The sequence below is a fragment of the Lithobates pipiens genome, unplaced genomic scaffold, assembly GCF_037356315.1.
Source record: "Lithobates pipiens isolate NorthernLeopardFrog02 unplaced genomic scaffold, aLitPip1_a1.2 Scaffold_23, whole genome shotgun sequence".
In the NCBI taxonomy this organism is placed as follows: Eukaryota; Metazoa; Chordata; class Amphibia; order Anura; family Ranidae; genus Lithobates; species Lithobates pipiens.
In genome coordinates, this window is record NW_027507785.1 from 304,986,871 (window position 1) to 305,013,908 (window position 27,038).

At 42.9% G+C, this 27,038-nt stretch overlaps 1 protein-coding gene across 1 annotated transcript in view; it reads right to left on the reverse strand.

The window, feature by feature from the left end:
* Positions 1 to 27,038, reverse strand: part of TNNI3K (TNNI3 interacting kinase) — a 391,224-nt gene that overhangs the window by 280,316 nt on the left and 83,870 nt on the right. The window contains exons 11-13 of the mRNA XM_077450470.1: positions 22,497 to 22,646; positions 9,552 to 9,638; positions 4,329 to 4,385 (exon numbers count right to left, since the gene is read on the reverse strand). Of these exons, the coding sequence (XP_077306596.1) occupies positions 4,329 to 4,385; positions 9,552 to 9,638; positions 22,497 to 22,646 (294 nt within the window). The remainder of the gene's footprint in view (positions 1 to 4,328; positions 4,386 to 9,551; positions 9,639 to 22,496; positions 22,647 to 27,038) is intronic.

A 27,038-nucleotide genomic window follows, 5' to 3' on the forward strand; every position in this document is an offset into this window, starting at 1 on the left:
GAAACACAGAAAGAGGGACACTAGGGAGACCCCAAGAGGAATAATGTCATCTGAGGGCAAAAGAGACCCAAAGGAGAGTGTTATCTGAGGGTGGAGGGGCAACAGGAAGATAGAGGACATCTGGGGGAAGAGTTGGAGGCACAAGAACGGAGGAGTCATCTCGGGGCAGAGGGACGGGGATGGGAGTGGGGGGTGTGTCAGCCGTGGATCGACAGTATGGTAAAGCAATACAGTTACCACTTGCGGTAGAACACATTCAAAACCAGAGTGTCGTGATATCAATTACCCCTCCCCTATGCGTTGTGCCACAGGGTCAGGTGGCTTCCTCAGCATTTTTTCACTTTTATGCTTTTATAGTATGGTGCGCTATAAGCACCCTTTTATTGTAAGGCCGCGTACACACGGGCGGACTGTTCGCCCAACTTTGTCCGTCCAACAGTTTCGGCAAACAGTCCGCTCAAAATTAGCATGGACGGACATGGCCACACACGACGAACGAACAGTTTGCTGAAACCGTGCGCGATGACGTGAACGGCACGTACGACGGGACGAAAAATACGACGTCCTATACACTGCATTATAGCTTTCGGCGTGAAAATCCTTTCTGAGCATGCGCGCAACTTTGTTTGACGAACAAGCCTACACACGAGCGGACTGTTCGCTGAAACAAGGTTTCAGCGGACAGTTTTTCGGAAATTCCGAAAAACCTTGTCCGTCCAACTGTCCGCTGAAACTGTCCGCTGAAAGCCCACACACGAGCGGACTGTCCGCCCAAACACTGTTCAGCGGACAAAGTTGGGCGAACAGTCCGCCCGTGTGTACGCGGCCTAAGTGTTCATTTGGTGGAGTTAGAATAAAGTATAAGAAAACAGAATAAGCACTATTGTTTGGCAATTTTAACTACCTTTTATCTTTGCAGACATCTACCTCAGTCCCAGAGGGACATAAGCGCTTTCTGACCGAACTGAACTGTAAGGTCACATAAATTGAGGTGAGAGCACACCCGTTGGAGGGGGAGCACAATAAGCATAGGATTATGAGCATGGCATGAAATAATTTAGAGAAGATATAATTGTGAAGAATGTTGAGCACTTTGCTTTGGCATGTCATGTTGGACTGCACGGATTATTTTCTCAAGGACAATATTGGTTTTATGATTTATGGACATTAATATATGATCATTTTTGGAATGTATTGTCACTGGTAATTAGAGATTCATTAAGCATAATACTCTTAATACTTAGGGTTAGGAACACTTCTCATTTAATTGCGGTATTTACTTGGCATAGCACAGCACATACAGTACCTTGACATTTTACACATTTTGTCATGTTACAACCAAAAACATAAATGTCTTTTATTGGGATTTTATGTGATAGGCCAGCACAAAGTGGCACATAATTGTGAAGTGGAAGGAAAATGATAAATGGTTTTCCAAATTTTTTACAAATAAATTTGTGAAAACTGTGGTGTGCATTTGTATTCAGCCTCCTTTACTTTGATACCCCTAACTAATTGCCTTCAGAAGTCACCTAACTAGTAAATAGAGTCCACCTGTGTGTAATTTAATCTCAGTATAAATAAAACTGTTCTGTGAAGACCTCAGAGGTTTGTTAGAGAACCTTAGCGAACAAGCATCATAAAGGCCAAGGAACACACCAGACAAGTCAGGGATAAAGTTGTGGAGAAGTTTAAAGCAGGGTTAGGTTATAACAAAAATATCCCAAGCTTTGAACATCTCACAGAGCACTGTTCAATCCATCATCTGAAAATGGAGAGAGTATGGCACAACTGCAAACCTACCAAGACATGGCCGTCCACCTAAACTGACAGGCCGGGCAAGGAGACCATTCATCAGAGAAACAGCCAAGAGGCCCATGGTAACTCTGGAGGAGCTGCAGAGATCCACAGCTCAGGTGGGAGAATCTGTACACAGGACAACTATTAGTCGTGCTCTCCACAAATCTGGACTTTATGGAAGAGTGACAAGAAGAAAGCTATTGTTAAAAGAAAGCCATAAGATGTTTTCATTTTGCAAGAAGCCATGTGGGGGACACAGCAAGCATGTGGAAGAAGGTGCTGTAGTCAGATGAGACCAAAATGTAACTTTCTGGCCTAAACGCAAAACATTATGTGTGGCGGGAAAATAACACTGCACATCACCCTGAACACACCATCCCCACCGTGAAACATGGTGGTGGCAGCATCATGTCATGGGGATGCTTTTCTTCAGCAGGGACAGGGAAGCTGGCCAGAGTTGATGGGAAGATGGATGGAGGCAAATACAGGGAAATCTTAGAAGAAAACCTGTTAGAGTCTGCAAAAGACTTGAGACTGGGGTGGAGGTTCACCTTCCAGCAGGACAACAACCTAAACATACAGCCAGAACTACAATGGAATGGTTTATATCAAAGCATATTCATGTGTTAGAATGGCCCAGTCAAAGTTCAGACCTAAATCCAATTGAGAATCTGTGGCAAGATTTGAAAATTACTGTTCACAGACGCTCTTCGTCCAATCTGACAGAGCTTGAGCTATTTTGCAAAGAAGAATTGGCAAAATGTCACTCTCTAGAAATGCAAAGCTGGTAGAGACATCCCCAGAAAGACTTGCAGCTGTAATTGCAGTGAAAGGCGCTTCTACAAAGTATTGACTCAGGAGGGCTGAATACACTTGCACGCCACACTTTTCAGAAAATGTATAACAATTTATAATTTTCTTTTCACATCAAAATTATGTAGCACTTTGTGTTGGTCTATTACATAAAATCCCAATAAAATACATTTACGTTTTTGGTTGTAACACGACAAAATGTGGAAAATTGCAAGGGGTATGAATAATTTTTCAAGGCACTGTATATAATTTAACTAGCTGATTATACCATGACCCAGATAAATGAGAATCATGATAGAAAACAATAGCTGTAGTGAAAAGATGCTGTTTTAAGAGTGTTCGTTAGATTGTCTAAACTGATAAATGGGACAATTCAACATTCACTGTTCCCACCAGAATGGACGAAAGAAATATAAAGGACAAGGATGGAATTTATTTTCTTGAATTCCATGGAAAGGAACAAAATTCTAATCATTGAATTTGCTCCCAGCCAAGAAAAATCTTAACTAGTCTTATGCTCTGGCACTCTACCAGAAGGTAGAACTTTAGTTTTATGAAAACCCCGGACACCGACATGGTACTTGAAAGAAAAGCCATCCAAAATTTGTTGAGTCCATGAAGGCACCATGAATTGGTCAGACAAGCGATTTTTTTATACTTATTCATTTAAACATTTAGGCTCCATGCACACTGAAGCTCATAAACTGCAGTTTATTGGAGTTTGGGCGTTTTTTTTAAAAGCCCATAAACTCCACTCTATGATAGCCTATGTGTCCATGCACACAAGGACGTTTTTCAGCTTTAATGAGCAGTGGAGTTTATGGGCTTTTTTCTGAACGCCAGAGATTCGCGTTCAAAGTGCCGTTTTTCACCGCCAAAAAACGCTTATAAACGCTTATAAACACGCGTTAATTAGTGTTCGGCATTCTATTTTTTCAATGCATTGTGGGAGTTTGGAATGTACTGTGGGATTTTTTGGAGTGTCCTCTGTGTATTTTTATTGAAAACGCCCATAAACGCTAACGCTAATAAACGCTCATAAACGCTAGTACAAAACGCTGTTAAAAGCAAGTTTTTCAACCAGCGTTTTCTGCCACCAATCTGACGTCCAGAAAAAGCTTTTTTGAGTTTCAGTGTGCATGGAGCCTAAGGCTCCGTTCACACAGGGGGCGACACGAGGCGACACGACTTGCCGTGCCGCGACCTGACAAGTCGCCCCCGTTCTGTACTACGGAACCGTTCTAAGAGGAGCGACTCGAGTCGCTCCGACTTAGAAAAAAGGTTCCTGTACTACATTTTTTGGTGACCTCGGGCGACTTGCATTGACTTCTATACAGAAGTCATTTGCAAGTCGCCGCTGAGGTCGCGGCAGGTCGCGGCGCGGCAAGTCGTGTCGCCTCGCATCGCCCCCTGTGTGAACCGAGCCTAAAGCAAAACTCTACAGATGTAAGACCAGCATTATTAAAACAATTCATCTACATGTGGCAACAATGACTAGCAACAAAGTGTTTTTTTTTTTTTGCACAGGGCCCATGTGAGATCTTTGTCTGTCACTGAAGATGACACGGGTATAGATAAAAGAGTCTTTGGCTTGGGAACAAATGCGATAACAGTTATATACGCAGGCGGTCAAAAGAAAGAACTGAAGGCATGCCTGGTAATCTGCTTCACAGACATAAAAACACAATCACATTTGACATAGGAGTGCACAGTACCTTTAGTCATGCTCTTAATCTTCCCAAGCGGGGACGGGACAGAAACATAGGAACCGTCTGAAATACATAAAATAACATTAAACCACGCATAGGAAAATGACTGAATAGTAGTAATTCAAGAACATTTAAAGTATATGTAAATCTAAATCTATTTTTACTAAATTCAACAACAAATCTCACTGTATATGCATTTGTTAAGTAAATCCTTTTTTTTTGTGAATGTGTTGCGAAGTTTCTTACCTGGGGATCCTGCCAGTAAGAGCACTTCCTGTTTCAGGCTAACAGTGCTAAGCCGCTGCTCCACAATTACCGAAGCATTGTCAGCCTGCCATGTGCACTCCTTTAGTTGGTCATTGGGCTGCCTATTAGGTCAATCTGATAGGCAGCCATGAAAGAAGGAGCTTGCAAGTGCCATACATGGATCGATATTCGGTCAGTTCAGCAGAGACTGGCTCAAATTCGATACATCTATTTGTTAATCTAAAAGCCTGGATTTTTTTTTTCTTTTGACACAGCGCTGAAAACCCTATTTCCGGTCGATAATTTTTGGTGGCCAACATTTTGATGCATCGCTAATAGCCACTAAAGCCTCATACACACGATCGGACTTTGTACAAACTTTCCCGTGGACTTTTTTACAAAGGGCGTAGTCCACAAGTTTGTATTGCATACAAACGATCTGACTTTTTGACAACAAACACGAACGTAGTGACGTCACAACGTACTGATGACACTTCAAAAGAGGACGTTCAATTACTCCAGCGCCACCTTTGGTCAACTTCTGTATTGTTGTCTGATCTTTTGCATTGGTTCTGAGCATGCGTGTTTGTACCTAGTACAAAAGTCTGATGGTTTTGCATACACACGATCGGACTTTGCTCCATCGGACTTTTGTTGCCAGAAAGTTTGTCCGTTCGCACAGCCAACAAAAGTCAGATGAAAACAGAAAAAGTTTGTCCGATGGAGCGTACACACGGTCGGATGTTGCTCCAAAACAGCTAATTTGCATGTTTGTTGGCAAAAAGTCAGATCGTGTGTACGGCCTTAATAGTACTCATTTTGACATGCCAGCCCGGAAGGCTCCCCATGCGGCTTACCTGCAGACCACTGCTGAAGGAGGCATTCCCCCATAAACACTGACTGCATTGATGGTGGAATCCAGCGATTTTCATTCCTTCCACCCATGGTGGAAGGAAAGAAAATCAAATAATTTATGGGCTGCTTCAGCTTCTGCCTTGTAACTAACAGCAGCAGCAGGAGCATTCTCAGCCCGGCATATGAGCTCCTTCATTTGGCTGTTGGGTTGCCTGATAGGCAGTCTAAAGACCAACTGAATAAGCTTGCATGCCAGGCTGACAAGGCATTGGCTTAGCATTTTCAGCTGGAAACAGGAAATACTTTTACTGGCAGGATCTTCAGGCAAAAAGATTTGCAAAAGATTCACAAAAATGATTTGCTTGGAAAACTATACACAGAGAGCCATGATGCCTTAGGCCTGATTCACACATATGCGTTTTTAGTGCTTTTTGCATTTTGCAGATTTGCACTAAAGTTCATTTAACATGATTTCCTATGGAACACGTTCTGTAGTGCAAATCAGCAAAATGCAAAAAGAACTAAAAATGCATAGGTGTGAATCAGGCCTTAGGCTGGATTCACACCTATGCATTTTTAGTGCTTTTTGCATTTTTCAGATTTGCACTACAAAACATGTTCCATAGGAAACCATGTTAAATGGTCTGTAGTTCAAATCTGCAAAATGCAAAAGGCACCAAAAATGCATAGGTGTGAATTCAGCCTAAAAACTGAAAAAGAAATGTTGAGTTTACATACATTCCAGGCAGAAATGTTTTAAAGTGTGGAAGGGTTCTATAAACTGCCAGCTGCTTATTGCTGCCTGTGTACCCATTGTGGATATTTCTCCTAAGGCCTGATTCACACCTATGCAGGTTGCAGGTTGCATATTGCAGGTGCATTTTGCATTTTTCAATACACGTTTTTGATCCATTGAAGTCTATGGAACTAAAAACCAGAAAAAATTCCCTGGCCCTTTCCATAAAATGCATAGATGTGAACTACATCAATAGGAAACCATGTTAAATGGACTGTAGTGTGTTTCTGCAAAACTGAATACGCACAAAAAAAAAATGCATAGGCGTGAACCAGGCCTAAAACCCTTAAGGACATTTGAACCCTTCCCTGATGTATTAAGAAAGAAAAATCATATTTTTTTTCCCAATTGGGTCCCCGTTGGAGATATTTCCCATCACCAGAATAGGAAAAGAACATTTCTGCAATAGGGACACAAAAGAAAAAAAATTAAAAAAGTCCGACAAATGTTTCAAACCCTTTACCGCTCCGACAATAAAAGACTCTGCTTTTACAAAGATGTATTTTCATTTTCATATTACAGTTCTTTAACTTTATTATTGCAGCGGTGGAGTATTGTACTGTGCTAACCATAAACTGCAAACTTTCTGCATTAACTTTATTATGTAAGTCTTTACAGCAGCCGATATTCACCCTCTCTCCTGCTGGGTCAGTTTATCTCAAGTGCTTTTTTCCTCTCTTATGTGAAGCGCCTTTCGAAAGAAATTGACAGATATATTCACACTTGCTGGAAGGCATCTTAAGGTAACCAGCTTCATTTTTGAAAGTTTCTTACTTATTTATGAACTGAATAGTACCCAGTTGTCGCCATTGGCGGTCTATGCATTGTCACAGGCAGGGTTTGTTTAGTATTATGACACCCGTGAGCCCTTGCCTAGGGCAGGAGGGTTCAGTGGGACAGCAAAAATCCTCAACATTTAGAAATGATGATAACTTTTTCCTTATTTTGTTTCAAATCTAAAAAAAGTATTGTTTTTTTTTCTTCAGATTTTAGCTGTAGACATTTGTAACTAAATTCAGCAAGAGGGTACAGCACCCTCTACTACTACTAGGTGCTAGAAGTAAGATATTTTGGTGAGTGCAGGTACATTTAGGCCTGTTTATTTTGATCTGTGTGGGCTGGGAGTGGCTCAGAGTAGCAGCAGTGACTCACAGACAGCATCACTCCACTGTCACCTCCCTTTTACTTCTAGAGGATTCTAAAAGAGAGGCGGGGAAGAGAGGTGGAGCTGTCTAGGGTGTCTCAAGGAGCCCTGACTAATCCCCAACTAGGATTTGCAGGGGGAAGGCCTCCTTGAAATACCTAGGGTCAGCCCAGCTGGGGAGGAGTTGTCGGGTGGAAGAACTAGGCTGTCAGGGCCTTTGAGGGAGCTCCCCAGTCTGAGGGGGGTGACATTGGGCCTGGGACTCGGGTGCAGGACGGATCCCTTCAAGAACTGATGAAGGATCTGAACAGGAGGAACAGAGAGGAGTCAGAGAGGACAACAGGAGCTAGAATTGCTGGGTAAGTCTTCAGGAGGGAACATACGGTTTGCAGCCATGAGGGTTGGTGAGTGACATGTGCTATCAGGAGGACTGGAGAGGCATGCCAGAGAAGACTTTGAGGAAACAGTCAGAGCTGAGTGTGAAGCCAGTAGGGAGGATTGCAGTGTCATGGGGAAGTGAAGTCAGGCAGCTGCAGCCAGGAGGGTTGGCAGGGCCTGAAGAGGGCTTACTGGGAGCAGAAGTCCATTGCTGTTTGTGTCCCACTGGAGTGGTGTACCCTCTCTATTTGTCCCATGGCTACTGTCATCAAAACAAAAGGGAGTGGGAATTAGACATGCAATTCGTTTTGTTCCAAATTCGTTTTTTTTACGAATTTTAACAAATTCGGAGATATCTGAATTAATGAAAACCCGTAAATTTGAATATTCGAAAATTTGTAAATTCGTACATTCGTAAATTTGTACATTTGCACATTTGTAAATTCATACATTCGTAAATTTGTAAATTCGTAAATAGGAACTGATAATTAACTAATAATAACTTAACTATTACTAACGATTACATTATAGGTATTGTAATTTCCCTTCAAATTTGGTTGTTAGTGAATGTAACTAATACAAATTTATCCAAATTAAAGTTACGAATTATCTGAAATAACGAATGCTGTATCCATTCCCAACGAATGGAAAGTAACGAATTAATAATAATAAATAACAATAATAATAATAAAAACGTTTTATTCTTATTATTATTATTTATTATTCATTTGTTCCATTCCATTTGTTTAAATGCGGCATTCGTTATTTTGAATGAGTCATAACTTTGGATAAATTTGTATTCGTACACAATGGGGTTTATTTACTAAAGCTAGAAAGTGCAAAACCAGGCTCACTTCTGCATAGAAACCAATGAGCTTCCAGGTTATATTATCAAAGTTTAATTGGACAAGCTGGGGTTAGAAGCTCATTGGTTTCTATGCAGAAGTGAGGCTGATTTTGCACTTTCCAGCTTTAGTAAATAAACCCCATTGTGTACTTAAAAGTGGGGTGTCCCTATAGTTACTATTTCAGAATTTCTAATTTTCGGATTTCCTCATTTCAAATTTCCAAATTTTCTCATTTCCGAATGTATGAAATTACGAATGTACGAATGTCCGAATGTGTGAATGTACGAATTTACGAACGTACGAATAAACACATTTTCTAATTTTCAAAATTAAGAATTTACGAACGTAAGAATTTACGAACGTACGAATGTGTGATTGTACCAATTTACGAACATGCAAATGCACAAATTTACTAATTGTGATCATAAAGAATGACCCGAAAAAAAAAAAAGAAACAAATGAAACGAAAATTAAAACGAACACATTTTTGGGCAGTGCATGTGTCTAGTTGGGAATTCCAAATTATACACTGGTCATCAGATTAGGAGGTGAGGGAAAAACGTCCAATGGAAGCAACAGTATTGATGACAACTGTCTAATAGAACAGAGATTGAGAGAAAATCTCTCCACGGTAAGAGAAATTCCCCTCTCCCCACTAAAAGGAAGTAAAGAGAAATCTCACTAATGTCACACAAATGGCAAAAAAGCAAACTGATAAGGTTTTTTTTAACCTTCTCTAATTTAAAATTTAAAACAAAAAACAAAAGTTTCGGTATATGCAAACTTAAATTTGTTGGCCTGGCCAGTATTTCGCAGCAGCTAGTGACATCACTGTGGCTTAAGCCACAAAACTGGATACCGAGTGAATCATATAATGCCAGTCAAGGCTCCCCAGCCGGAGGACAGCTGGTTGCCCTTGCCTGACGTTCAGTATTATAACAGAACATATGGATATTAAATACCTCCACCGGGCTGAGAGTATTCATTGCATGGAGATTCATCTTGAGGTCGCTTATAATGTTTCAGCAGAGTTACAATTCCGTCATGTCCTGAAAAACAAGGCAACCGGATTGTCAGTGAGATCCTCACATGCCATTACAACCCTCGTGGGCAGCAACTGTCCGTGACATCTAATGAGTCTTCACTAATGTGCAGCCATCAGGAATTATACTGCATCGCTCTCTCTGGGGGGCGCTCAATATCCGATGTATGACCCTGTGTAATATTGTTTTTCAATCTCTCCCTTTGCACAATACAGTAACATTAACATTGTATTAACATCAGTGACATAACAATAGAAATAAAAGATAACACAATGGGGGTTATTTACGAAAGGCAAATCCACTTTACACTGTAAGTGCACTTGGAAGTGCAGTCGCTCAAAATCTAAGGGGTAGATCTGAAATCAGGGGAAGCTCTGCTGATTTTATCATCCAATCATGTACAAGCTAAAATGCTGTTTTTTTTTTATTTTCCTTTCATATCCCCCTCGAATCTACAGCGACTGCACTTCCAAGTGCACTTGCAGTGCAAAGTGGATTTGCCTTTAGTAAGTAACCCCCAAAGCTTCATTTTCCATATAAAAAACTGCTCTACTTACCTCTGTACACTTTAAAATGTAATAATTTACTGAATTAAAAGACAGAATGACCATAATTAAAGGCCAACTCTACTTAAAGTGTCCTGCACTGTATTGTCAATAGTATTGGGACGCCTGCCTTTACATGCACATGCACTTTAACAGGATCCCAGTCTTATGCTCTGTACACACGGTCGGACATTCCAATGGCAAAATCCATCAGATTTTTTTTCCGACAGATTTTGGCCCAAACTTGTCTTGCATACACACGGTCGCACAAAGTTATTGGAAAATCCGATCGTTCAGAACAAGGCGACAGAAACCACGTCAACGGGACTATAAAGAGGCCAGTAGCCAATAGCTTTTGTCTCGTAATTTATTCTGAGCATGCGTGGCACTTTGTGCTTTCGAATTGTATACACACGATCGGAATTTAAACAATCAGATTTTGATGTCGGAAATTCCGATGGAAAAAGTCAGATGGAGACCACACACCATCGGAATTTCCGACAACACAGTCCGATCGCACATTTTCTGTCAGAAAGTTTGACCGTGTGTGCAGGGCATTAGTCCGTAGGGTTCAATATTGGCCCACCCTTGGCAGCTATAACAGCTTCAACTCTTCTGGGGAGGCTGTCCATAAGGTTTAGGAGTGTCTATGGGAATGTTTGACCATTCTTCCAGAAGCGCATTTGTGAGGTCAGGCACTGATGTTGGACGAGAAAGCCTGACTCGAAGTCTCCACTCTAATTCATCCCAAAGAAGTTCTATTGGGTCGAGGTCAGTCAAGTTTCTCCACCCCAAACTCGCTCATCCATGTCTCTATGCACTTTCCTTTGTGTACTGGTCCAAATCATTTGGTGAAGGGGGGATTATGGTGTGGGGTTGTTTTTCAGGGACTGGGGTTGGCCCCTTAGTTCCAGTGAAGGGAACTCTTAAGGCATCAGCATAACAAGACATTTTGGAAAATTTCCTGTGCCCAACTTTGTGGGAACAGTTTGGGCATGGCCCCCTAGTCCTGACCTCAACCTGATAGAACGCCTTTGGGATGAATTAGAGCGGAGTCTGCGAGCCAGGTCTTCTCTCCAACATCAGTGCCTGACCTCACAAATGCGCTTCTGGAAGAATGGTCAAACATTCCCATAGACACACTCCTAAACCGTGTGTACAGCCTTCGCAGAAGAGTTGAAGCTGCTATAGTTGAAAAGAGTGGGCCAACTCAATATTGAACCCTACGGACTAAGACTGGGATGCCATTAAAGTTAATGTGCGTGTTAACGCAGGCGTCCCAATACTTTTCACAATATAGTGTATGCACTCTGTTATCTCAGGCATTCTTATAAGCAAGGTCGCACCAGGGGTGGATGCTGCTTGATGAGGTCATTTTTAACTCTACCACAAAGATGGTTATGTCTGGCAGTAGGATCACCTGTATGTGTGTGGGCATACCACACAGGCAGATGAAGTGCCCTGGTGAAGCACTGCTCTAAGTGACGCCAAACCTGCACTTTTAGCATGCCCCACATTACTGAAGAGGCTCGGCCACTGCACCTGCCTTTGTGACAGGCGGGGAACTCAGTAATGCTGGACCTGTGGTTTTATCAGGCTCAGCATTGCTAAGCTTCCATGAGAATGGAGTGTCCCGTATGGCCACTCCTGCTTTAGTGTTGCCCTCCAATTTGCCATCAAAAGTGCCACCTGAATTGACCTCATGGCTGGCATTGCCCTGGTCATAAGACCTGCCCGGTTCAGCTCTGTGAAATACAGAACACCCCCCACCCCATTTTGTATAGAAGAGAAAATGGGAGATGTTCTGTATTTCTTACACACTTCCTGCACTAGGATGACAACGCTGCTCCACCACAGATACTGTACAATGAATGAGTGTTGTTATCCTAAGACAGGAAGTGTATTACCGACAGCATAACCAAAAGAAAGGAAAAGGCAGAAAATAGAAAACTATTGCAGCCAACACGTCTAAGAGTTGGTAAAATGTCACTTCCTTGCAATATGGAAGTAGTCCAACGCACTACCCAAAAGCTTATCCAAGTTCAGTTTCACAGCTCTCTGTGCCCCTCTCAACCATCGGCTTACTCATTAGGCCAGGAGTCTCCAAACTTTCTAAGCAAAGGGCCAGTTTAATGGCCTTAAGGCTTTAGGGAGGCCAGACTGAAGCCAGTTTGAGTAGAAAATGCCCCAACATCACTGCCCCATCATTTGTTTTAATAGGAGAAATAGCACCCCATTGTTGGTATTAACCACTTGCCGACCGCCACATGTACATTTACGTTGGCAGAATGGCACAGCTGGGCAAATGGGTGTACAGGTACGTCCCTTTGAATTTGCCGCCATGTAGTCACGTGCGTGCCTGGGGGTGGCGCTCGTGACCCTGCCGGGAGATTTGTGAGTAGGATCATGGGCCCCATGGAATCGATGTCCGTGGGGATACCTGCAATCGCCTCACGGAGCTGAAGAACGGGGAGATGCTAATGTAAACAAGCATTTCCCCATTCTGCCTAGTGACACTGTCACTGATCATAGCTCCCTGTGATCGGGAGCAGGTGATCAGTGATGTGTCACACACAGCCCCTCCCCCCACAGTTAGAATCACTCCCCAGGACACACTTAACACCTTCCTAACTAGCTAGTGGTTAACCTCTTCACTGCCAGTGTCATTTTTACAGTAATCAGTACAATTTTATAGCACTGATCGCTGTAAAAATGACAGTTGTCCCAAAAATGTCCGACATATCTGCCATAATGTCGCAGTCCCAATAAAAATCGCTGATCACCGTCATTACTAGTAAAAAAAAAAATAATAATAAAAATGCCATTTTTTTTACCAAAAATATGTAGAAGAATACATATCAACCTAAATTGAGGAAAAAAAAATATTTTTTAATATATTTTTTGGGGGATATTTATTATAGCAAAAAGTAAAAAATTATTTCAAAATTGTCGCTCTATTTTTGTTTATAGCGCAAAAAATAAAAACCGCAGAGGTGATCAAATACCACCAAAAGAAAGCTCTATTTGTGGGAAAAAAAGGATGTTGATTTTGTCTGGGAGACACGTCACACGACTGTGCAATTGTCAGTTAAAGCAACGCAGTGCCGAATCGCAAAATGTGCTCTGGTCTTTGGCCAGCAAAATGATCCGGGGCTTAAGTGGTTAATGGAAGAATAGTGCCCAAATGATGATGTCACTAGGGGGAATTGTGCCCTATCATTGGTGTCAGTTGGTGAAATAGTGCCCTAAGGGCCAGATAAAGGCAAGACAAGGTTTCATTCATTTTTTTTTTTATAAATTTTTTAGGTCATTGTTATGATCGCAAATTCATAAATTTGTAAATACGTAAATTCAAAAATAAGAAAGGAAATCCGAAAATTCAAAACAATAACTAATTATAACTAACTATTAAATTATAGGTATTGTAATTTCCTTTCAAATTTGGCTGTTGGTGAACGTAACAAATACAAATTTATCCAAAGTTACAAATTATCCGAAATAACGAATGCCACATCTAAACTAATGGAACGGAACTAATTAATAATAAAAATAAAAAGTTTTTATTATTATTACTGTTATTTATTATTATTAATTTGTTACGTTTCATTTGTTTAGATACGGCATTTGTTATTTCGGATAATTTATAATTTCGGATAAATTCGTATTCGTTACGTTCACTAACAGCCAAATTTGAAAGGAAATTCCAATACCTATAATTTAATAGTTAGTTATTATTAGTTAGTTATTATTTCAGTTTTTGGAATATTTAAGTTTTCCAGTTTTTGAATTTCCAAATTTTTGAATTTACGAATTTGTGAATATTCAAATTTATTACATTTGTTAAACAGGTTTTTGTTAATTTGGATATTTCTGGAATTAATAAATTTGATGAAATTCGTTAAAAAACAAATTCGGAACAAAACAAATTGCAGCTATCAGTAGCGCAGTGCCGGAGGCAGGAAGGGACAGGCAGTGGCAACAACTACAGAAATGGGTCCTTTTTAGCACAGTAGAGCATCCCACTTTTCAGGAAGAAAATAGATACAGTATCAGATTTTTTTTAAACAGTACACTTTAAAAAAATATAGATTCCCTTTTTTTTGTAGAATGTGCCATGATTCTCACCTTACAGACAAGGGCAAATATGTCTGCCAATTGTACTGCTTTCTTTTATTATTGTATTATTAATAATGTTCTCTCTTGTCCATAACTGACACATAAACAATTGCATTTATATTAGTTTTTTTTTTTTTGGTGGTTCATATAGTCAGCCCCTGGCAGCTAAACTATATTTCATTTCATCTCTGGCCACTGAATTTAATCACATCACCATCTGTCCAATCTCATCACGCTTTTTTAAGTAACTTTTAAACGATTTTGTTGCTGAAAAACTTCTATTATCAATATAATTTGAGAGTGAAAAGCTTTTTCATACCGTGATCTTTTCAACGCGAGAACAATAATATCAGGATATTAGACTCTGGGGCAGATGCCTACCAACTTTCATTGTCTGCAGGGACAACAACTAGATTTAAAAGCACACTGTTGTTAGAACAGAGAAATCACCACAAAACATTATAGTAGGGTTTATAATTAGGGTTACACCGGTACCACTTTTTTAAGTACCGATACTTAAGTACTCGCCAATACCGATTACCAATACTTTTTTTAATGTCATGTGACAGTGGCATTAATATACAGCACTGAAGCTGTGGATGCGTGGACCGTGTCAGTAGTTTTTAATGTTTTTTAAAAAAAAAATTACAATTTTAATTTAAAATTTACAATTCATTTTATTTATTATTTTACAGTGTGTTTTTTATTTAACCTTTTAAATATTTATTACACTTCTTTATTTTTTCTACTTTTATTTATTTTTTTATCAGCCCTTTTGGGGGCTTTGGTGAGATATCAGAGGTTTTAACAGAACCCTGACATCTCCCTTTTGAGACAGGAAAAGGGACTGAGGACACAGATTCCCCAGTCCCTTTCTCTGCAGCTTTAGCTGTACTAGAGATGGATGGACAGGAGATAGTGGCTCCTCTCCATTCATAAACTGAAGCATAATAAACACAGTTTACAAGGATCAGTTATGAATGGACAGTCATTGGTAACTGACTCTGCTCTTTCGGAAAAGGAAGGGGCCAGTAAATGACAAATTTACCGTCTCCTTCCTCCGCCCCATCTGTCAGGATGGAGGAGCATGGAGGGGGAATGGAGCAGAGCACAGTGGGGGACAGGAGCGGAGCATGGAGGGGGGCCAGAGGTGCCTGGAGGAGTACTGGGGAGGAAACAGAAGGGGAATGGATGAGGATATGGGGACAGTCAGGGTTGATTGGTGCGATGGTGGGGGGAGTTACAAGCACAGATCCCCACGTATAGATTTAAATAAAGCAGCTAAAAGCCACGGGATGGAGAGGAGGAGAAGCGGCTGTCAGCTGCTTTTTGGAAATTGGTGCAACCCTATTTATAATTATTATTTTTAGTCATAATAATTGTGGTATAGTTATTCTTTTTTTTCTTTTTTTGCTGAGCTGCACTATTAGGGACACCATGCACTCTTCTTTGGCAGGATCTTCCTGCAGGACAGAGCAGGGCAGTGAAAAAAACTCACCTGCTTACATGCATCTCTGGCAGGCTGGATGATGCTGGTGACTTAAGCTGGCAATACATGGCTCAGCTTGTTTCGTTCAGCCAGTAATGAAAAAAAAAAAACTGGTTTCCCCATCCACACATTTGAGGTGGATGGGAGAATCCTCTCCATTGCATTAATGTATTCTGACAGCATGGGGGCTCTTCCGCTTTCAGAATACACAGATCAGCGCTGCAGCCGCTTATTATGCGTCTTTTTTACAACAGGTCTGTTCAACAGAAATTGATAGATAGACTTCTGTTGAGTGACAGTGGCCACACATGGATCAGAATTAGTCCGGTCCCTACTGAACCAGCTGAATTTTGATCCATCTATGGCCACCTTTACATTCTGCAGCAATTAAATGATACTTTGCTCATCCAGCCAGCGAGGGAGCAACACATGCAAACCAATATTAGTGATTTATTAGTGTTGTGTGGATCTACAGCACTGACATTGTGCAAGGCTTTAGCCTCATTTATTTTTATGAGATACTGTGCCATTTTGTTGCTGAGCCTCCATGATTGGAAGAATTGAAGACTACCCTGTTTCCCCCAAAATAAGACCTAGCGTGATTGTCGGTGATGGCTGCAATATAAGCCATATCCCTCAAATAAGCCCTACCCAGTTTCCCCTGAAAATAAACCCTACCCTAAAAATAAGGCCTAAAAGGACTTTAACTAGGGCTTATTTGGGGGTAAGGGCTTATACTGCAGCCATCACCGACAATCACGCTAGGTCTTATTTTCAGGGAAACAGGGTAGTGAATGAGTGGTGATGAGCCATGAACAGTAAGGCTGAGAAGTAAAATGACTAGAAGATGCTGAGCGTCCTTCAGCCAGGAAATGAGGCGGGCCCTATCTGACTTGCTGCAACTTCCAATGCACACTGCGAAACATTTACAGTGTGCAGGAGACGAATCTGTACAGCTATGCAAGACCGAAGGTAAGGTCAGAGTTCACCTTTAAGGCTGGGTTCACATCTCCATGCGGAGCAGCCCATTCGGACCTGAAACGGACCAGAAGCCACACAGGTGAAATTCACTTTGCAGCCGTCCTGGAGCTGTGTAAACTATCTCCATTGAGAGCCGGTAACAGGCTCCTGACATGCAAATTGGATGCGGGGAAACCCTCATACAAATTCATATAGTATGAACCTAGCCTAAAGGGTCAGTCAACCTAAATTAATATTTTAGTAATAGGAGGAACAAAGTGGACAGAATGAGCAGGGAGTCTCAGGTATCCAACAATCACATCTCCATGTTGTAATCCTGACTCTTGCATGGTCTTCCATGTAATCAGGAGAGGACTGAGAACTTTTGGCTTGGAAGGCGAGCACAACCAACTGGCCTTTTGATAGTAAGGACAGATTCCTGCTGGGTACAGAAGGTGCTGCACAGAAAGTATATCCATAGCTTCCAACTGTCCCTGATTTCGAGGGAATGTCCCTGATTTGGAACAAAGTCCCTCTGTCCCTCATTCCTTCTCATTGGTCCCTCAATTTGGTCCGATCTATATAGTTGTAAATAAAATGCACTGCTTATCTATCAGGAAGTGTTTCCAGTGCTAAACCTTTCATCCAATTTCTAAATTGCTGCATTTGTAAATTCCAAAAGCCAATATAAAGGAATAGTAGTGGTAAAAAAAACACGGGTTTCAAAAAAATATTTTTTTGTACAATTCTCCTTTTAGGGGGCGTGGCAGGGGTGTGTTCTATGCTTGCATACTTTTGTTAATAGATGTTCCCACGTTCTCATCTCAAAAAGTTGGGAGGTATGTATGTCATAGAGGTTGGTGGCCATGATGAAAGGTGTAGTGTTTTTTAATTAACATGGTTTGCTGCAATACACCTTTATATATGCTAAAAGGAAGGAAGGAATTGTAAAAGAAGAAGTACTTTATGGGCTGTACAAAGGACTGCTACTTTGTGAAAAGAAAGTTAATGATAGAAAACTTCACTTTGCCAGCTGCTGTGATTGTAGGTCTTGGCAGGGAGAAGATATAACTCCCAGCAACTTGGCACTGACTGCGGTTCCTGCTATGACTGTGGTCTGAATGGGGGTAGATCACCACTTAAGGGTACCAGCCCAATGTATATTATCTGTACTGGCCTGAGAGCAGGGGCGGACTGACCATTCAGCAACTCGGGCACTGCCCGAGGGCCCAGGCCCACTAGGGGCCCCATCAGGGTTGCCAGCCTCAGTAAAACCAGGGACAGTATGTAAAAATCTGTGTTTTCTTTTACATCTGCCATCTGAAATGTCCCTTACCGACATCCTTTTGGTCAAAAAATCCCGAGATTATAGCTGCCCCACCTCTCCAGTACCTTCTCAGCCAATAGAAACATATCTGTGTATACTGTGTGTACATGTATGTGTAACCTGTGTGATTTTATACTGTGTGTGTTTGTGTATACTGTGTGGCCCCATAATCTCTGATTGCCTGGGGGCCCCATAATCTCCTATTGCCCGGGGGCCCCATGAGTTGTCAGTCCGCCCCTGCCTGAGAGGAAGATGACCCTCAGATCCCTTTGGGGGGGGGAGACCCCTTGTACGTAATTAAAGAGGAACTTTAGCCGGATCTACAAAAAAAGTAAAGTCAACAGCTACAAGCACTATAAGCAAGCACTATAACTCCTGACATTTTCAAAACAGGTAATACCAGCCCATGGAGTTCAGTATTGTCTTCATACAATCTAAAATCTTCATAGCCTGTCCCACTACCCTGGATCTGGGAGCCAACTGTGATTTCCTGATCAGTTACAGCCGACTCTTCACTATGCATGGACAAGATGCGCAGATCAGTGTTGCCAACCATCAGTATTTTTACTGGCAGTCAGTAAAAAACAGGCACTTTTCTCCTGCTAGTAAATGCCAGTAAGAGGGACAGTTTGCCAGTAAAATATATGGCTGTGACGCTTGGCTCGGAACTGGGCATGCGCAGCTCGGGTTCAGAGTTGGCCGAGACCATCAAAGTGTCTGCTACAGTCTGTTTGGATGGTACCGGTGGGGGGCTGGTCTGGCGGAGGCGTTGCCTGAGCGTTTTGTTTGATGTCATGGCGCAAGGGAGCCGAGTGGCCAGAGCCTTGTGTGCAGGTCTGCCGGACGGGAGCAAGGCAAGCTGGGAGCGGGACTGTCAGTGCTGTTTGGACTGGAGGGGACTGAAGGGACCACCTGGCATGGACAGAGACTGTCACTGTGACTCAGGAGGGGTCGTGTTGTGTCGGTGATCTGTGCTGCTGCACACTGCTGTCAGTGTCACTGTGAGAGTCAATTTCATGTTTGTGTGCGCCCATTATAATTTCCTGTCCCTGAGCCAATTACTTACTGTATTGAAAATAAAATAAGAAATATGCTTTTTGCCTGAATAGCTACCTTAACCACTTTAAGACCGGGCCTCTTTTTTAGATGTGGTGTTTACAAGTTAAAAACTGTTTGTTTTTTTTTTGCTAGAAAATTACTTAGAGCCTCCAAACATTATACATTTCTTTTCTAACACCCTAGAGAATAAAATGGCGGCCGTTGCAATACTTTTTGTCACACCGTATTTGCGCAGCGGTCTTACAAGCGCACTTTAAAAAAAAAAAAAATACACTTGACAATACACTTTTGAATTTAAAAAAAAGATAACAGTAAAGTTAGCCCAATTTTTTTTTATGTTATGAAATATAATGTTACGCCAACTAAATTGAAAACCCAACATGTCCCGCTTAAAAATTGTGCCCGCTCGTGGAATGGCGACAAACTTTTACCCTTAAAAATCTCCATAGGTGACATTTAAAAAATTCTACCGGTTGCATGTTTTGCGTTACAGAGGAGGTCTAGGGCTAGAATTATTGCTCTCACTCTACCGCTCTGTGGCGATACCTCACATGCGCGTTTTGAACAACATTTTTATATGCGGGTGCTACTCACATATGCGTTCGCTACTGCATGCGAGCTCGGGAGGACGGGGCGTGTTTAAAAACGTTTTTTTCTTATTTATTCTACCTTTTCTTTTTACACTGTTTTAAAAAAATAAAAAAATAAATGGTGTCACTTATATTCCTATTGCAAGGAATGTAAACATCCTTTGTAATAGAAAAAAAGCATAACAGGACCTCTTAAATATGAGATCTGGGGTCAAAAAGACCTCTAGATCTATTATTTACACTAAAATGCAATTAAAAAAAAAATTGTCATTTAAAAAAAAAAAAAAAATTAAATGTCCCTTTAAGTGCCATGGAGATGGGTGGGCCATCTTCTCCTCACTCGTCCTCCGCCACTGCAGATGGCTCGGGTAAGCGGCGGAGAGCACCGGACCACGGCGGGTGGGGGCCCTCTCCCACCGCCGATAAAAGTGATCTCCGCCGCAGAGACCTCTTTTATCGTGTACCGGACTGCCGCCCAACGGGGATAAGAGGGTTATGGCAGCTAGTTGCTGCCATGACAACGATATCCATCCCCACAGTAGGGACGTACATCGGCGTGTGGCGGTCCAGAAGTGGTTACATCATATAGCTAATTGCATATTATACTTATTTGTAGCCCAAATACAGAAATTTGCACTTACAACTGTAATTTTGTAACTAATTTTGTCATGTCAGTAAATTTCAATGTGGTAGGTTGGCAACACAGACTGGAGGAGACCTAAAGCCTCCTGGGATGTGTGACGTATCCAAAAAGGCTGTGAGTGGTGACCAGCAAAAGTCATCATCCCCTAGGTGAGGAGTAGGGAAGTGGATACCATGGGAAAGGTACTTAAAAAAAATTATATATATACAGTATACTTTCCAAATGTGTTGAAGGAAGGGTCCAGAATATGCAATCTACACAAGGAGAGTGAAAGTCTGCATATAAAACTAAAGTCAGCATCCTGCCATTCAGAAACCTTGATCCAACAACTCATGGGAATTGTTCACACCAAATAGTACACAGCAACGGTCCTGAAGAAGGGGGCAGTCCATGCCCCCGAAACACGTTGGCTTGATGTATATGTTGCCAGTTTTTAATAAACGTCCTCGAACCAGATTTTAGAAGTCACATTTCATTGGACACTACAAGCTGAAACAACCTTAACCACTTCAGCCCCGGAAGAACTGGCTGCTCAATGACCAGGCCATTTTTTTGCGATACGGCACTACGTCGCTTTAACTGACAATTGCGCGGTCGTGCGACTGTACACAAACAAAATTGACGTCCTTTTTTTCCCACAAATAGAGCTTTCTTTTGGTGGTATTTAATCATCTCTGCGGTTTTTATTTTTTGCGCTATAAACAAAAAAAGAGTGTCAATTTTGAAGAAAAAAACTAATATTTTGTACTTTTTGCTGTAATAAATATCCCCAAATTTTCTTTTTTTTTTAGAAAGCTAATTTTTTCCTAAGTTTAGGCCGATACGTATTCTTCTACATATTTTTGGTAATAAAAATTGCAAAATGCGTATATTGATTGGTTTGCACAAAAGTTATAGCGTCTACAAAAAAGGAGATATATTTATGACATTTTTATTATTATTATTTTTATTTTCTACTAGTTATGGCGGCAATCTGGGATTTTTTATCGGGACTGCGACATTATGGCGGACACATCGGACACTTTTGACACATTTTTGGGACCACTGACAATTATACAGCGATCAATGCTATAAAAATGCACGGATTACTGTAAATGTCACTGGCAGGGAAGAGGCTAACACTAGGGGGCGATCAAGGGGTAAACTGTGTTCCCTAGGTGTGTGTTCTAACTGTATGGGAATGGGACTGACTATAGGAGATGAGAGATGGTGGTTCCCAGCTCGTAGGAGCTCATGATCTCTCCCTCCTCTCTTTGAAGAACTGGGATGTGTGTGTTTACACACACATGTCCCTGTTCTGCCTCTCGTGCCCACGATCGCTCGTGGTCGGCGGTCATCGCGACCACTGGTCACGAGCATCGGCACCCCTGCAATGCAGCAGGCCCATGCGGACACACACCTGCTATCCCACTTGAAGAAGCTTATGTAAATCTATGACGGCTCATGGGATCGTGCCAATCTCCCGCAGTATAATGACGGCGGCTGGTCAGCAAAGGGCTAAGGTCGCACAGAAAAGGCAGCAGCCCAATCCCTGAGAGGGCCCATCACCACCATCCAGCACTGGGCACTATCCACCAGAAGGCATTCCTTCCTTTCTTGCCCAGAGGAATACCTACCTACTCAGGACCAGTGACCAATGCAGTCAGTCCAGCGTGGTCTCCAAAGCAATGCTTTAAAATTATGCCAAGCCAAAAACTTTTATCATTCTAATGGAGCCCCAGTTAGCCGTGAAAACTTGACAAGTGTTCTAATATTTTCCCACTCTATCAAAACCTAGCAAAAGGTTTTTGGCTTGACATAAATTTTAATGGCACAGCATTTACACAGCCAATGTGAATAACCCCTGTAATGTGCCTAATATGTGTATTTTCTATGATCGTTAGCTCCTTTTAGTAGCCATAATGTAGTATTTCCCTGATTGCAGTATTTCTGGAAAATACTACATTATGACCCTTAGATGGAGATGAAGATTATAGGAAATACACATATTAGGCTCATTACAAGGCTCATTTTGCCGGCTGTGTGCAGACATGTGCACAGCACTTTTTTTCATATAAGTAAACCCCTGAGTAACACTAATTGTTTGGCTGCTAAACAATCACTGAAAAACACACCACAGTACTTATATACCATACCTTTCTCATAAGCCCACATCAGACAGGTCTGCTCATCCTTCTCTCCACTGGATCTGCTGGGATCACAGGCGACAAGATTCATGTCAGCTCCGTTGTCCAATAAGAACTGTACCAGGCGTATGTGCCCATGGTAGCAAGCGCAGTGTAATCCTGCAATGCAAACGGACAGAAGGGTCCAGAATTATTAGGAATGCCATTCAGAGGACAATTTTATAATTGTCTGCAGTGTTTTGCTGAACACATTGTAAAGCATCTGAAAGGGTTTCCTTCCACTGAGATGATTTGCACCATGCTCAGCAAAACAGCCAGGGACATACACTATATTGTCAAAAGTATTGGGACACCTGCCTTTACACGCACGCACACACACACAAACTTTAATGGCATCCCAGTCTTAGTCCGTAGGGTTTAATATTGAGTTGGCCCACCCTTTGTAGCTTTAACAGCTTCAACTCTTCTGGAAAGGCTGTCCACAAGGTTTAGGAGTGTGTCTATGGGAATGTTTGACCATTCTTCCAGAAGTGCATTCATGAGGTCGGGCACTGATGTTGGACGAAAAAGCCTGGCTCACAGTCTTCACTCTAATTCATCCCAAACGTGTTCGGGTTGAAGTGCAGGACAGTCAAGTTCCTCCACCCCACACGCACTCATCCATGTCTTTATGGACCTTACTTTATGTACTGGTGCGCAGTCAGGTTGGGACAGGAAGGGGCCATCCCCAAACTGTTCCCACAAAGTTGAGAGCATGAAACTGTCTCATGATGCTGACGCCTTAAGAGTTCCCTTCACTGGAACTAAGGGGCCAAGCCCAGCCCCTGAAAAACAACCCCACACCATAATCCCCCCTCCACCAAATGATTTGGACCAGTGCACAAAGGAAGGTCCACAATGACATGGATGAGTGAGTTTCCGGTGGAGGAACTTGAATGGCCTGCACAGATTTCTGACCTCAACCCGATAGAACACTTTTGGGATGAATTAGAGCGGAGACTGCGAGCCAGGCCTTCTTATCCAAAATCAGTGCCTGACCTTACAAATGCACTTCTGGAAGAATGGTCAAGCATTCCCATAGACACACTCCTAAACCTTGTGGACAGCCTTCCCAGAAGAGTTTAAGCTGTTATAGCTGCAAAGGGTGGGCCAACGCAATATTGACTAAGACTAGGATGGCGTGCAAAGGCAGGTGTCCCAATACTTTTGACAATATAGTGTATATGAAAATATTGTGATTAGGTTTCTATATACTTTAAGGCTTTCTTTGCATTCATCTCCATATACCCCTGCTATTGAAGACACAATGCCAGTGTAGCATGGCCCACTCAACCCTGATTGCCCCCCTGGCCACAAGCAGCTGAATATAATAAGACTGCGCCCGGCGTTCACACCACCAGGAGTGATAGCCTTTCCAAAGAAATACGTTATACAGAAAATTACCATGCGCTGAAAGGACAAGATGATTTGATTTTATTACAGCCAACAAGCTGGTCATTATTCTGCCAGCCAGGAAGAATGATAACCTCCCAACAAAAATGAATATGTAAGAAAGAGAGGGAAGAATAATTGTGTAAGCTCTGGGAGTGTGTAAAGGACAAGCTGCTAGATCATTTCCAAGACAATAAACTTTCTGCAATCTAAATTAATTAATTTGGGGCGGGACAAGACACAAATTAAAAAAGGATCAACTTTATTATAATAAAATCTCTTTTTATTATTGTGTTAAAGGGGAATATCACATTTTATCATGTTGCCTCGAAAGGATAAAAAAGTATCAAAGCCACCACGTCATAATAAATACAGTATGTTGGCAAGAAAATTAAAGCAGATGTAAATCCAATCACTAAAATCTCATATTATCATGCTGAGTATTTTAAATGTGTGTCTTTCATCAAACTAGAATGAGGAAAAAAAGACATTGCTCAAACTACCCCAATGTAGTGAGGGTGTAACGTCTCAGCTGGCGTTGGTGCTTCCTGAGAACTATCCTGCAGAGGTTTTGGGGCAGATGTGAGAATCCCGCTTCCAAGTGGGACAATGCAGGAATCTGAGTCTTTTGGTATCAATAAGTTTCTAATTGGGTCCAGCACGTCTTCATTCCCCAGTTGTTGGACTTCGGAAGCCACGCAGTAAAACCTAGAATGGGGTATCGCAAGACCCCCTTGGTCTTTTTCAAATTGCGGCATGGATAAACTAATGGCGCTGGTGCTTCCTATGTACTTGTACTCTAGCGATGGCTTCATAGAATTTTTCAGGACTTTGTAGAGTGATAGGTGTCCCGGGAGCTGCTCATCAATTCAAAGCCTGCTGTGTGATAGTGAATAGCAGTCCCAGTCTGGACCCCGCCAGACCATGCCCCCAATGCCTTTCATTCCACCCACCGGAGCTTACTCATGGGGAAGGACTTGATCCCTACAGGTGACAACAGTGGACTATAGTAAAGTGTGGTGAAATGGCCACCTTGTAGCCTCCACCGGAAACCATGTGACAGGGTGACAACACTATTGGGAGTATGATCAGCATTCTATATGCCCTTAATGACAAGGTCACAGTGTGCTTTTTACTACAGGTAAGCCTATAATAAGGCTTACCTGTAGCTACCCGGGATATCTCCTGTACCAGCATGTGACGACGTCATCGGCACCTGCGCACTAAAGCAATAGCATGTTCCCGCCATTGCTTCAGCTAGCATGCCGTTACCGCGGGAGTGACGTCATCGCAGATCCGGCCAGTCACAGCACCGGGGGCCCGCGACCCCCGAAAGTAACTCCAGGAGTGATGTCGCTGGCTGAAGCTGTGTACGAGGACTACGGATGTACCAAAATTTCGGCCGAAAATTGCCTTTTTGGCAATTTGCCAAAAGAGAAATCACGCCGATAATGGCACCGAAAATGGGGTGGGGCCTGGGTGGGGGGGCCCACCCTGAGCCTGCCCCTGGTGCCACCCATTACAGGGGTGTCGTCAGGGCCGATCCTAGGCAGGTGCAGTTCACTCGGGCACCACAGAGGTAGGGGCGCTGAAACACCAGAGTGCTCCCCTCCATCCTCCTCCTCCTCTCCTTGTCCGTGTCGAGAGGCGGCTCTCCCTGCTGGTCACCGCCGCCATTGTGTTTCCCAAGCCCACCCCCCCTCCTCCTGTCAGAGGAGGAGAGTGAAGCAGCTGGAGATTGGAGCAGCTGTCTCTGTGTGGAGAGAGACAAGCCGCGCAGTGACATCGCTGAGGGGGCGGTCAGTGCCTGCAGTGACATGTGTTATCCTCCTCCTCCTCTCTGTCTTAACTCCTGCCTGCTGCAATCTGCTGCGATCTGTTCTGCACCTGTACTCCGATCTGTATTTATGTACCGTAATGGGGGGGGGGGTTTGTCCTGGGGGGTCTGCACTAATGGAGGGGGGTCTGTACTAATGGAGGGGGAGGATTGTCCTGGGGTGGTCTGTACTAAAGGAGGGGGCTGGGGGGGTTGTCCTGGGGGGGCTGTACTAATGGAGGGGGATTGGTTTGTCCTGGGGGGTCTGTACTAATGGAGGGCAGGGTTTGACCTGGGGGGGTCTGTACTAATAGAGGGGGGTTGGTTTGTCCTGGGGGGTCTGTACTAATGGAGAGGGGTTGGCTTGTCCTGAGGGGGTCTGTACTAATAGAGGGGGGTGGTTTGTCCTGGGGGGTGGTTTGTCCTGGGGGGGTATCGAAAGGGTGAGATGAGAGGGCCGATTGGCCATTATCTACTAACGTCCATAGGAACTGCAGTCTCTGACCATCTCCTGTACCATGTCCCCAGTCTCTGACCATCTCCTGTACCATGTCCCCAGTCTCTGACCATCACCTGTATAAAAATATTTTTTTAAAACAGTCATTTTCAGTATCGGTCAGTTTCAGTATTGGTTTTGGTTTTTGGCCTAGTGTATTTTTCATTGATTTTGGCACCAAATAACCCATTCGGTGCATCCTTAACGTGGACCCTTTTCATAATAAAAACAAGCGTTTTCCAATGCCAGTGTTGCCAACCGCCTGTAGATTTAAGAACAACCCATAAATTTAAGTCCATTTTCAGGGTGCCGTAAATGTCCGTTATGGGCAACAGATGGCTGCGAGCTGACCATGCAACTGCGTATGTGATGTTCTGAAGCCGGCCGGGCACTTGCACAGTAACGTAATGGCTCCATTTTTGAATGAAAACCACTCACGCTTCGCCGCGCTGTGGCGGCATCTCGCCCACTAGTAGAGGAGCCGAGGAGGGGTGAGTGGGAGGTGAAGTGAAGCCGTGAAGGGCACAGGAAGAGGACACTGATGGTGCTGGAGCTGCCCTGTGAAGCACACAGGAGGAGGACACTGATGGTGCTGCCCTGTTAAGGGGCAAAGGAGGAGGACACTGAGGGTGCTGCCCTGGGAAGGGGCACAGGAGGAGAACACTGAGGGTCCTGCCCTGGGAAGGGGCACAGGAGGAGGACACTGATGGTGCTGCCCTGGGAAGGGCCACAGGAGGAGGACACTGATGTTGCTGCCCTGTGAAGGGCACATGAGGACGACACTGATGGTGCTGCCCTGTGAAGGGGC